This window comes from Scleropages formosus, chromosome 18, assembly GCF_900964775.1.
Source record: "Scleropages formosus chromosome 18, fSclFor1.1, whole genome shotgun sequence".
Lineage (NCBI taxonomy): Eukaryota > Metazoa > Chordata > Actinopteri > Osteoglossiformes > Osteoglossidae > Scleropages > Scleropages formosus.
In genome coordinates, this window is record NC_041823.1 from 24256470 (window position 1) to 24269557 (window position 13088).

At 45.7% G+C, this 13088-nt stretch overlaps 1 protein-coding gene across 6 annotated transcripts in view; it reads right to left on the reverse strand.

Moving 5' to 3' along the window:
• The window catches only part of map7d1a (MAP7 domain containing 1a), a 61398-nt gene that overhangs the window by 22759 nt on the left and 25551 nt on the right, over positions 1-13088 (reverse strand). For all 6 annotated transcript variants that reach the window (XM_018726995.2, XM_018726997.2, XM_018726994.2 and 3 more), the window contains 2 exons: positions 4408-4611; positions 204-272 (listed from right to left, as the gene is read on the reverse strand). In XM_018726995.2, the coding sequence (XP_018582511.1) occupies positions 204-272; positions 4408-4611 (273 nt within the window). The remainder of the gene's footprint in view (positions 1-203; positions 273-4407; positions 4612-13088) is intronic.

A 13088-nucleotide genomic window follows, 5' to 3' on the forward strand; every position in this document is an offset into this window, starting at 1 on the left:
TAGTCCCCCCCCCCATACGGCTGAAATGTTCAGCAATAGTTAGAGTATTAGAATTTACATTTTCTTATTTCCACGGTAAGAACACCTACATGTAACTCGTGTTGACGAAATTAGGACAAAAATCTATGTATGCGAAGCAGTCGTTTAGGTGATGTATGACCCCACCACAAGGGGGCAATCTACACACTTGCACTCTGTCTTACCAAGGTATTTGGCCCGCTCCTCTCTTCGCTCCTTGGCCTGCTTCTGTCTGTCCTCTGATTTCATTCCATCTGGAGTGAGAGAGAAAAAATAAGACAAAAAAAATTCCAGTGTTCTAGCACCGGGCTATACGAGTTCATGCCTCATCCAAAAGGCTACATGGAGAACAAGTAAGGTGTTCAGGGGAAATGTTGATTTTCAAATTATAATTTATCTGATTCCATCTAAACAAGCATAAGAAAACCCAACTAAAGCTTGAGTTTTATGGTTTTAATAAAGCAGTGAACATTAATCTCAGGAGAACAAAAACTTGGTCTCTTGTTACACAGGAAAGAGTTGCATTAGGGACATATTGAATGCTGCAGTCCATGGAAAACAGGTGTTCAATCTGTGGGAGAAGCTGAACAAGAAAAAAATCTGAACTGGTTCCTCAAGCTTCCACAGTGACTTGTTTTTGTTCACACCCAAAAACAATTTCAGTGTTCAAATACAAGGTCATGGGGTGGTGTACATTCCAGTAGAAGATCAACCAGCAGGGTGCTTAAGTGACGCATGTGTTGTACAGGAACAACTGGGGAGGCTACGGAAACTCCAGCAGGAAATCATCATCCAATCTTGCATTATAATCATTCATACAACTGTTAGGGTTGCCTGGCTCCAAAGTGTGCAATGGGTATTTATTCTAAACATTTTTAAAGGGCCCATTAACACAGCTCACAGAATGTCATGCTGCACTAAATCTACTGAGGCATCTTGATCAGGGGTAAACAGTCAAGCCACAAGTCCAAAGCCCAGATATACCTGATTGCCAGTTGCTTTATCTTGTAGTGTTTCAATCAGACTGAAATTTTATGGATAACAAAGCATGTACAAAACAGTTTGTCCTGTTACCATTCTTGATCTCTGACCTACTTTTAAATATCAGATGTAAAGTGGTTGGCTCCCAGCTCTCCATGACATTTGGCAGGGTGAGGCAGACTGCAATGCTTGATTGGCCTGAAAGAGGAGAGGACTGGACTGGCCCGGCCCAAAAAAACACTACCTAGTAGAATTAAGTCGTGGAAGACGAGAGGTTAACTGAACACACCAGCTTCTGCCCAGGTGTCTAACTTGCAGTGATATGGAGGCTAGAGGAAGAGAGGAACTTCAGCTTTAAAGGGCAAACTAGGTAAGAAGAGGTATAGCAACTGTGTGAAAATGGAAGCATGTGGCTTCAGTTTCCAGGATAATGCCTCACCACCATATTTACAGCTATGCCAGCACAGCCCATGGGCATTTCAGGCTTTAGTGGCAGCCTGAGTACAAGATTAAACCACTGGCCCTGGAAATGTGTTGGAACACTTAACCAGGAATTATTTCGCAATGTGATGTTTGGTAGCTTGTCTGACACACTTCAGTAGTGGGCTTGGTGGCTCTCTCAAGTCTCTGATGTGACCTGCATGATCTGACATGGTCAGTCAGGTTTTACATTTCTCACCCATATGGTGAAATACTGGCATTTAAACAGAAGCCCTCATTATGCTTCTTTTAACACTGAAAATACATATGAACACTGATTGACACAACTGTCAACATCAAAGAACTTAATACCTAAAATGTTTAACTGACATGAAAGGCTAGATTGGAAGTTTAAAATCCTGAGACCTTAAAACCAAAATGAAATACAGAGGGTCCCCAAGTTATGTCCGACTTATGATTTTTTTGACTTTACAATGGTGCAATAGCGATAAACATTCAGTAGAAACCGTTCTTCAAATTTTGATTTTTTTTTTTTCCTGGGCAAGCAATATGATACTCTCTCACGATGCTGGACAGCGGCAGCAATCCACATCTCCTAGTCTGCCAAGTGGTTGCTACTGTATGCAACCAACACTCTACAGTGTTTGGTGTTGCCACCATTTTTTTGGATACCCCCATACCTACATTGTGTTTTATGCATCCATCATGTTTACAAAAGTCCCATCTGTGTCTTCTGCCATAACTGAGAAGGAAAGGAAGAAGGCAATTACTCTTGAGGAGAAACTCAAGATAATTGTCCAGAATGAATGCGGCAAGCCCATAATGGCCATCGAACGTGAACTTGGACTTGCGCAATCCACAATCTCGACCATCTTAAAGGATAAGAAGCGACGATGTTAGGTTTGGTGTATTAAATGCATTTTCGACTTACAATATTTGACTTACAATGGGTTTATCGGAACATAACCCAGGCCAGGGTTACGGACACAGCTGGGGACCATCTATAATCCAATGTATTATAATTTTCCATCTAAGCCCAGAACTTGTTTCAGCTAAAATGTTTTGATGGATGAGTATGCAGCACAAGTTTTCCCAACAGGCTTTATTTTCAGAAAAAGGAGAAGGGAAAACGGGAAGGGAAAAAAAAAAAAAAAAAAGAACATGCCTATGAAACAGACTGCACACTTCCACAGAATACACAAATGCTCTCTGAAGAGGAACCGCGCGAGCGTGCACAGCTCTCGGCTGCAAGAGCTCGTTTCCTCGGCAACCAGTTTCCTTCGCACTGCCTTTCGAAGCGTTCAGCAGAACAGACATGGGTTGGCTGCAAAGGGCCAAATCTCTTGCAGGGATGTCCAAAACACAAGGTTTCGGCTGATAGCTGGCGATGTGTGCTGTACCACCAATTAAAACAGCCGCTCCAGCTCGACGCTTCACTTTCCATTCATAAATAAAGCAGCGATGCCTTTCAGTAAATAAGGGAGGAAAATGTATTATTTTGAAAACAGATAACCATTTTATGCTGGAATCCAACATCAGTGTCAAGGCTTGTTTACTGATTCTTGTGATTCGTGTGAAGGCTTTCAGAGACACCACTTACTGACACACACACACTCCAGAGCTGGGTTTTACAGTCAGAACCATACTGCAACCCTCCTGTGAATGCAAAGCTGTCTGTGTGCAGAACTACAAACCCCCCTGGCACATCAGTCACCAGTTAGCCTGAGCAGTAATCTTCCTCAAGGCCCTTAGCCTGTCAAATAGTGTTTGAAACAAGGCAATGTTGTCATTCTGCATGGTCAGGTCCTACAAGCATAGACATGTTTCCTTCATCACTGGACAATTAAGTAACAAATATATGAGGTATAGCTGGGAGCTGGCCATGGACATCATCTCTTGTGATGATGATGGGCCTTTCCCCCATCTCAGCCTAATCTCAGTCTCAAAGCACTCGTAACATTCACCAGCCACCAGAGAGCCATGAAGTCTGCTCTAAGTCATGCATCAAGGGGGGGGAATCATATTACCACTGCTGACAACTTACCATTACTACGCAAACAACCCTAATCTAATGGAGAAATTTATGCCATATATTGGACAAAAACCTTCCAAAATCTGGTACAGTGCATATAAAAGCAGTAAAAGCAATAAGTTAAATGTTTCTTTGAATGAAATCCCTACTGTGAATCAATTTCTTCTACAGAGGACAAAATATCTTTAAGAGGCTAAATAATAGACTAATTCACTTATAAACACAATAGGAAAAACCTGGACCTCTGAGGTTTAGAGCCGAACCCTTAGGATGTGATGTCTTACTGCCACACCAGTCCTTCACCCATCTCCACCCCAGGACATTGAAAACAAAAAAGTGATACAAAGTCAGGTTTCTTTTATTCATCATCATCATGACCTAATTGCGTGAGAGTACAGGCGTGGCTGGCTAATTCTTCTGCATCACGCAAAGACACATTGCTAAATTAATTAATTATACATTCAAACCACAGCAACTCTTTACCTGCACAGTGTAAAGTTTAAAGGATAGGATGCAACCAATACTGTAGTTCCTGTTAAATTGTTTTACTGTACAACAATAAATATTAGCTGTAAAGTATGAGTCTTTGGATTTTTCTGTCTTTAAATGCCAGAACCCTCTACAGAGTCGTTCCCGTGAACTCTCGCGGGAATTACCGAATCGATTCGGAAATACAATAAGCTGGCACCTCATTCAACATGTGAGCGAATTTGAACAATAAGTATGAAAGTCATGCACATCTTTGGAAAATCCATTTAGGCTCTAACAAAATGTATCACCTTCATTCTAGAGAATAGTGTAACTAAAATTGATTTGTAATCTGCATGACCTTTCCTGCAATGAAACATCAGAATCCAAAAGCCTGCCATTTGAAAAATTACTTTTAGAAAGTTTGGACCAAAATAAAGACTTTATAAAGGTCAGAGAAAGTGTACCTTTCTTGGGCTGAGGACTTGCACTCATCCCAGGGGCGGTGCCATGTGACTTTGTGGGGGTACCGGACCTTGGGCCATACTTTTTCTTGGGAGAAGCTACTTTAGTGGGGATCTCCAACTCCAAGGTGTCATCCTGGCACTGGGGACTCTTTGTCCCCACTCGGTCCTCTTCCCTGGGGTCTGCCTCTGAAGATAACAGAGGAGCTGAGGGCACAATGGAAGGAAAACAGGGGTGTTAGAACAAAGAATCACACACTCAATACAAGGCTGCGACCTCCCGATATCCCATTAACAGATGAGTCACAAAGGACAGTCCTGTAGTCATTGCACATGTTTTTATCCTGAAACTGGGCAGCATCGTGGTTCAGTGAATAGTGCTGCTGTCTCACAGCACCTGGGTGATGCAAGAGAACGTGGGTTCAATCCCCACTCAGTCTGTGCGAGTTTGCATGTTCTCCCTGTCTCTGCGTGGGTTTCCTCCACAATCCAAAAACATCCTGTTCAGGTTCCCCCTTAGTGTGCGAGTGACACAGAGAGAGTGTGTTTCACTGATGTATGGATAAGTGACCCATTGTAAGGAGTGTATCTAGCAGTGTAAGTCACCTTGGTGAATAAGGTGTATGGGCAAGTAACACTACATAGTATCCATTGTAAGTTGCTTTGGAGAAAAGCATCTGCTAAATGAATAAATGTAAATGAAACTATAGGAATAACTCTTCACTACATGTGAAAGTGGCAGCAGCTTCTTACTGAATGTAGAACCTACCAAACCCCTCACAGGAAAGATTGAGAATTTGAGTCATTTACCCTCAGGCTGCCACCCACAAGCAGCACATGTACCCCACAAATGTGTATTGGAATCAGACATAGCGACTGATTTATGGGCAAGTCAGAACTCTGGCCTTTCGGTAACTCACGCCCACTAGTTGCTTCATCCTTTTCAATGAATCCAAACATGGCACATAAGCCAAACAGAGAAGTGTTCATTTTGTCTCATTTCAAAGTCTGACAACACAAAAGCACATTTTGAGGCCTGTGAGCACAACTAGGTCTGGTAGTTAATGAAATGTACCTACTTTGCATTCATCTTCCTTTAGAAGAACAAGAAGATAAGCGCAAAGAGTTACAAAGGCAACCGTGCTTGACGATAAACACAAAGGAGTATCATTAGGGGAAAGAATTTGCTCACCAGTGATACTGTGTTTTGCTTTATCCTTGGGGTAAGAGACAGGGTGAACAGACTTAGCTTGGTTTCCACTGTGTCTGACTGATCTACGCTTCTTAGCCCAGGCACACGATACATAAACATCCCGTTTTAAATTTAGGTGTGTGACTCCTTAAAACCTGGTGCACATGCATAACAACCTAATCTGATGTCTGAAGTACATGGTAAAGCAGAGAATATAAGACTTTTACCATAAATACTTAGGGCACATCTACATAAGAAATTTTGCCGTAAAATTGGGCCAATCTGAGTTCAGGCTTTAAAGTTTACTTGTCCAGGCCATGGTAACATCCCGTCTGGACTACTGCAACTCTCTTGTCTGGCCTTCCTGCTACAGCCATCAAACCTCTACAGCTGATACAGAATGCTGCTGCCAGAGTTGTGTTTGATTGCCGAAGCGTACCCATGTATCTCCTCTACTCATTTCTCTGCACCAGCTTCCTATAGCTGCTCGGATCAAATTTAAGACTCTGGTTATGGCCTAAAAATGCAACAATAAAACTGCTCCCAGCCATATACAAGAGATCATTCACTACACCTCAACATATGCTCTTCCACATCTGCCCACTTGGTGGTCCCACGCACAAAAGGTAAAGCACAGAGGTTCTCAGTTCTGGCTCTGTTTGGTGAAATGACCACCCCCTCTCACTCAGAACTGCTGAATCTCTGTGCATATTTAAAAAAGGTCTTAAAACTCATCTCTTCCAAACTCACTTTGCCTATTATCTCATAAGTTCATGTAAAGTATAAATTTTCACAATCATGCTCGGATCAGTCCTTTACAGAGCCACTCCTGCAATGTAACGTATAAAAAAAAATAAATTAGAAAGGTGATTAGGAAATGCTGAAATTCTGGTAAAGTTTTATGCAGCTACTTGCATGATGAACATCGGTGCATATGGTATAGGAAACTAACTGTACTTAAGACTCACACATGTAGCTACGTCTCTGTCTCATAATGAAATGCACAAATTGAATTTTCTATGAGATATATGTCACTCTGGAGAAAACTGGCTGCTAAATTAATTAATTTAAATGTAAAGTGTGGCCCAGAGAAGAGGAGAAGTGGAAGTGATCATGACTTATATGACAGTTGTCCAGATTTGTCAACTGACAAGTTGCTGACAAGGTCCAAACCGCCATGAGTCAACGTTCATAATTAAATTGGCAATCTAAAAGTCTACAGCCTGCAGGAAACGGAGAAAACGTCATTCCTAAGTCTAAAGTAAAATATACGGTTCATCAATTTTAAAAAAGTCACCAAAAATGACACGTGGGACTTTGCAATGGTAATACAAACCACTGGGAAAAATACAGAATTGGGACATACAGACTGTGCATGAGCTGAAACTTTCTTTATGCCTGAGTGGAACAAAATCATGGAATAAAACACAGAAAGCAAACAAATCCTCTAGAAACACCACACCTACTATTGTCTTTGACTCCTAATGGTGTCTGAGGAAGGTCCAAAATGAACCGCCGAACACGCTTTGCTGTACTGCCAAGCACTCGTGACTCTCACACTGAACAAAAAACAAATACGCACAAATCCATGCTGTACTGACTCACATATTCAAATTTCTGCAGTTACATCCAGCAGCCAACTTGGATCTTGCTCTTTCTGCTCTGTGTGGGCTCCATTACTCATGCTTGCCCCAGGCAACAAAGTTATCATGAGCTCAAAGAATCATCCCAATAATCACAGGTCCCAAGCAGACATGAGGAAGCAAGTATCACGTATTCAACCCTGGATGAAATTACCTCATGATGAGGCTTTGGGCTTCTAGTACAGGAGGTCCCTGCACTCAGTGCAACAAAAGAGGACACAAAAGCCCAGCACATCCTGTTTTCATTGCTAGCTGCCTGTGTCCTCGGTACTTCAATATGGCCATTCAACAGCTGTCTAGGGAGATATGCAGTCCTGAAAAAAGCAGACTCTGGCATACAACTGAAAAGAGCAGCTAATTTCATGTGCTGCAGGAGTTTTTTTTTTTTTTTTTTTTTTTTTTTAAAAAGAAAAGTGGGAGAGATCTTTGCAAAAGCAAGGCGAGTAATACTTTGCAGTCCCAGCTCGTTCCTCCCCTCAAAATTAACTTCACTCTGACTTTTCAGTGCTGACCACAGCCGAGAGATCTGCCCTGGGTCAAGTGACAGAATCCCCTCCATCTGAGATGTAAAATTTATCCAGGAGTAAATTATAGTCTAACTCATTCCTGCCTATAGTAATGAGCATTATTCAGTGAGATCTAAAAACTAAAAGAGAAAAATGGACTTCAATGCTACAACTTGACAAAATAATCATGATGATCAACAAAATGCTGTGGCCTTGCCTTGTGGTTACCAGTGTGATTGGGTGAACAGTAAACTCAAGAATTTTCCCAACTACACAGAAAATATCACATATCTTGGAAAATTAAGCAAAAATCATCCTTGGCCAGGGTCAAATCGGTGTCAAAACACTAATCTCATACCAGTGAATACAGTCGAGATTTCTAAAACTGGAAGTATGGACTTAAGCAGCCAGAGAGGGTAAGGAATGTTCACAAGGAAAATGTCTCTGTCTCTTCAAAGCCATTTAATTTACCTAAGATCAACTGACTGTCACTGGTGTCCCTGACGACGACCGCACACACAGCAACATAATGCAACGCAACAATACGACCACTGTGACCCCCTCCCTTGACAGCCCTGGGATGCAGCATAAAGCACCTGCTCCAAAGCACCTGGCAGCGGAACTTCCAACTGAGAGATGTTCTCCTCACCTATCTTCTGAGGCAGACTTTTTTTTTTTTTTTTTTTTTTTTTTTATAGGGCGCTCTTCTCACGCAGTGACACAGAGCACTTTAACACAGGGATACAGCAAGAAAAACTGATACAAACAAAGACGACAGTCAACTAATGGCTACCATAATGAAGAACTTATTATAGAGCTATAAGTATACCTACTGGCCACTGAGGAAAAGAACAAAAACTCTCAACTGAAGGTTGAGGGAGAAAAAAAAACCTCTGGGGCTCCACGGGCCAGTGGTTGCCCACCCCTCCTGGGCATTCTAGAAAGTAACAATGTGCAAGTCAGTGTTTAACAAATAATTATAATGTTGGGAAATGGCATCTTGGATCCCAGTGAGGTGACATTCCAAGTCCCAAAAGCTAGAGTCGGCGCCCAAGGTTTGGGTCGGCCGGGCACTCGGCCCCGACCACCGCCCAAATCACAACGCACCGGCCCCTTACGGTCTCTCCGGCAGGTGGTGAGCCCACCGAAGCTGACACTTCCTGATACTTACTCACTTTATTTCTGTCACACGGAAGTGCACCCAGAGAACACAGCAGAACAGCACAGTGATCAATAAGACCTCAGTAGGAGGTCGCGCCTTTAGTTATAGAGCACCTAAACTGTGGAATAGTCTACCAGTTACTGTCAGAAATGCCCCATCTGCTTCCGTTTTCAAATCCCGACTAAAGACTTACATGTTCCCTCAGGCATTCTACCTCGTAATGTAATTCCACCTGCCTTGGTTGTGTATTTTACCACCTTTACAAAAATGCATTTTAAAATTTACTTAAGTAACAAATTACTAACTCTGTCCTATCTTCTCGTTAAGCACTACCTCATTACATAAGACCTGAGGAGGCCAGCCAGTGGTAACAGATGAATCCCGTGCTGACAGAAGATGATGTCCATCTGCCGTGACGATCGAGACGTTCCATGCGAAGCTGGGGAAGGAGCTTGAGCTGGTGCGGGAGGTTGAGAAATACCGTCTAGATATAGTCGGGCTCACTTCCACTCACAGCTTGGGTTCTGGAACCACTCTTCTCGACCAAGGGTGGACTCTCCACTATTCTGGCGTTGCCCAGGGTGAGAGGCGGCGGGCGGGTGTGGGCTTATTAATAGCCCCCCAGTTCAGCCGCCATGTGTTGGAGTCTACCCCGGTGAATGAGAGGGTCGTCTCCCTACGCCTTCGGGTCAGGGAACGGTCTCTCACTGTCGTTTGTGCTCATGCGCCTAGCGGCAGTGTAGAGTACCCGGCCTTTTTAGAGTCCCTGGGGGGCGTGCTGGAAAGCGCTCCCACTGGGGACTCTGTCGTTCTACTGGGGGACTTTAACGCCCACGTGGGCAGCGACAGTGATACCTGGAGGGGCGTGATTGGGAGGAACGGCCTCCCTGATCTGAACCCGAGCGGTGAGTTGTTATTGGATTTCTGTGCTAGTCACGGTTTATCCATAACGAACACCATGTTCATGCATCAGTGCACTTGGCACCAGGACACCCTAGGTCGGAGGTCGATGATCGACTTTGTAGTCGTTTCTTCTGATCTTCGGCCATATGTCTTGGACACTCGAGTGAAGAGAGGGGCTGAGCTGTCAACTGATCACCACCTGGTGGTGAGTTGGATTCGATGGCGGTGGGAAAAGCTGGACACACCTGACAGGCTCAAACGCATAGTGAGGGTCTGTTGGGAACATTTGCCGGAGGCCCCTGTCAGAGAGGTCTTCAACTCCCACCTCCGACAGCGCTTCAACCAGGTCCCGAGGGAAACTGGGGACATTGAGTCCGAATGGACTATGTTCCACACCTCCATTATCGGGGCAGCGGTTCGGAGCTGCGGCCATAAAGTCTCCGGTGCCTGTCGCGGTGGCAATCCCCAAACACGGTGGTGGACACCGGAAGTAAGGGATGCCGTTAAGCTGAAGAAGGAGTTCTATCGGGCCTGGCTGGCTCATGGGACTCCTGAAGCAGCTGACGGGTACCGGCGGGCCAGACGGAGCGCGGCTCTGGCAGTCGCCGTGGCAAAAACTCGGGCCTGGGAGGAGTTCAGTGAGGCCATGGAGGAAGACTTTCGGTCGGCCTCAAAGAGATTCTGGCAAACCGTCCGGCGACTCAGAAGGGGGAAGCGGTGTTCCGCCAACACTGTTTACAGTGGAAGTGGTGCGCTGCTGACCTCAACTGAGGATGTCCTCAGGAGGTGGAAGGAGTACGTTGAGGATCTCCTCAATCCCTCCGACATGCCTTCCGTAGAGGAAGCTGAGGCTGGGGAATTGGAGGGGGACTCGTCCATTACCCTGGCTGAAGTTGCTGAGGTAGTCAAAAAACTCCTCGGTGGCAAGGCTCCGGAGGTGGATGAGATCCGCCCCGAGTTTCTCAAGTCTCTGGATGTTGTGGGGCTGTCTTGGCTAACACGCCTCTGCAGCATTGCGTGGAGCTCGGGAACGGTGCCTCTGGACTGGCAGACCGGGGTGGTGGTCCCTCTTTTTAAGAAAGGGGACCGGAGATTGTGTTCCAACTATAGGGGGATCACACTCCTTAGCCTCCCTGGGAAAGTCTATGCCAGGGTACTGGAAAGGAGAATCTGACCGATAGTCGAACATCGGACTCAGGAGGAGCAATGCGGTTTTCGCCCTGGCCGTGGAACACTGGACCAGCTCTATACCCTCACTAGGGTGTTGGAGGGTTCGTGGGAGTTTGCCCAACCAGTCCATATGTGTTTTGTGGACCTGGAGAAGGCATTCGACCGTGTCCCTTGTGGCATCCTGTGGGGGGTACTTCGGGATTATGGGGTTCGGGGCTCGCTGCTACGGGCTGTTCGTTCCCTGTATGACCGGAGCAGGAGCTTGGTTCGCATTGCCGGCAGTAAGTCAGACCTGTTCCCGGTGCATGTTGGACTCCACCAGGGCTGCCCTTTGTCATCGATTCTGTTCATTATCTTCATGGACAGAATTTTTAGGCGCAGCCAGGGAACGGAGGGTGTCTGTTTTGGTGGCCGCAGGATCTCGTCTCTGCTTTTTGCGGACGATGTGGTCCTGTTGGCTTCATCAGATCAAGACTTGCAGCGTGCACTGGAGAGGTTTGCAGCTGAGTGCGAAGCGGCGGGGATGAGAATCAGCACCTCCAAATCCGAGGCCATGGTTCTCAGTCGGAAAAAGGTGGATTGCCCCCTCCGGGTTAGGGGGGAGCCGCTCCCTCAAGTGGAGGAGTTTACGTATCTCGGGGTCTTGTTCACGAGTGAGGGAAAAATGGAGCGGCAGGTTGACGGACGGATCGGTGCGGCGTCCGCAGTAATGTGAAGCGAAGCTCTCGATTTACCGGTCAATCTATGTTCCTACCCTCACCTATGGTCATGAGCTCTGGATCATGACCGAAAGAATGAAATCGAGGATACAAGCGGCAGAAATGAGTTTCCTCCGCAGAGTGGCTGGGCGCACCCTTAGGGATAGGGTGAGAAGCTCAGTCACCTGGGAGGAGCTCGGAGTAGAGCCGCTGCTCCTCCGCATCGAGAGGAGCCAGTTGAGGTGGCTCGGGCATCTGTTCCGGATGTCTCCTGGATGCCTCCCTGGTGAGGTGTTCCAGGCATGTCCCACTGGGAGGAGGCCTCGGGGCAGACCCAGGACATGCTGGAGAGACTATGTCTCCCGGCTGGCCTGGGAACGCCTTGGGGTTTCCCCAGGTGAACTGGAGGAGGTGTGCAGGGAGAGGGAAGTCTGGAGGACTCTGCTTGGACTGCTGCCCCCGCGACCCGGCCCCGGATAGCGGAGGAAGATGGAATGGAAAGATATTCAATTGTTATTACAGTTTGACTTATCCGAGGAATTCCCATTTTTGCACAATGGACAGTGCACACATTAATGCACAGTACTGCAGCAACAGTTTAAAAGAGCAGTGATTAAAAAGACAGCATCTGCAAACTATGCTTGGAAGCAGTCATGGGACCAGAAGATAATCACTCGACCTTAAAGTATTTGGTTTTCTTCAGCATTTAAAAAGTGGTGCCCATTATTCTGCAAGACACTCCACACCCCTCCTACTGACTTTCCATCTTAACCTTCCCTTCCAGCTCAGCTGTAAGGAAACTTGGCTCCAAGCTAGAAGTCTTTGAGCAAGGGATGGGGGAGACATGCTAACCCAGACTGCTCAGAGCCATTAGGCACAAGGCCACACCAAGTATCTGCAAGCAAAATTTCACTCCCTAGAGTACATTTCTCCATGAGAGCAGATTCTACATTATTCATTCTCAAAAAGCCAAATCAGCACAGACAGGCATCAGATATTCATGTTTGCATCAAAGCACAGTGATTAAGCTGAAATAATCAAGGAAAAACCACACAATGCCTAAATTACTTCTCACCAGCTGTCGTCAGCCAGATACCTGTGCAGAAATCGTTACTCTGACATACGACTTTGCCTTCAAAGCAGGAAAATTAGGAAATTTTATTTCAGCAAAACAGCATCCAAAACAATATTCACCTCAGCACCAATGAAGCATGTTCTGCTTGCTTTTCTACAGTTTGCCTGTGTGCAGTCCAATACCCAACTGTTAGGCAAGGACGTGTGGGGGTTGGTAGCAAGGGGATATGTACTGATCCCTGGGTGTGTCCCTTCATGGGAGTTGACAAGACTAATCAAATGAACCCAAGGCATCCACAGTATGCAGCATCCATTCACATAGACCGACCGACCGAC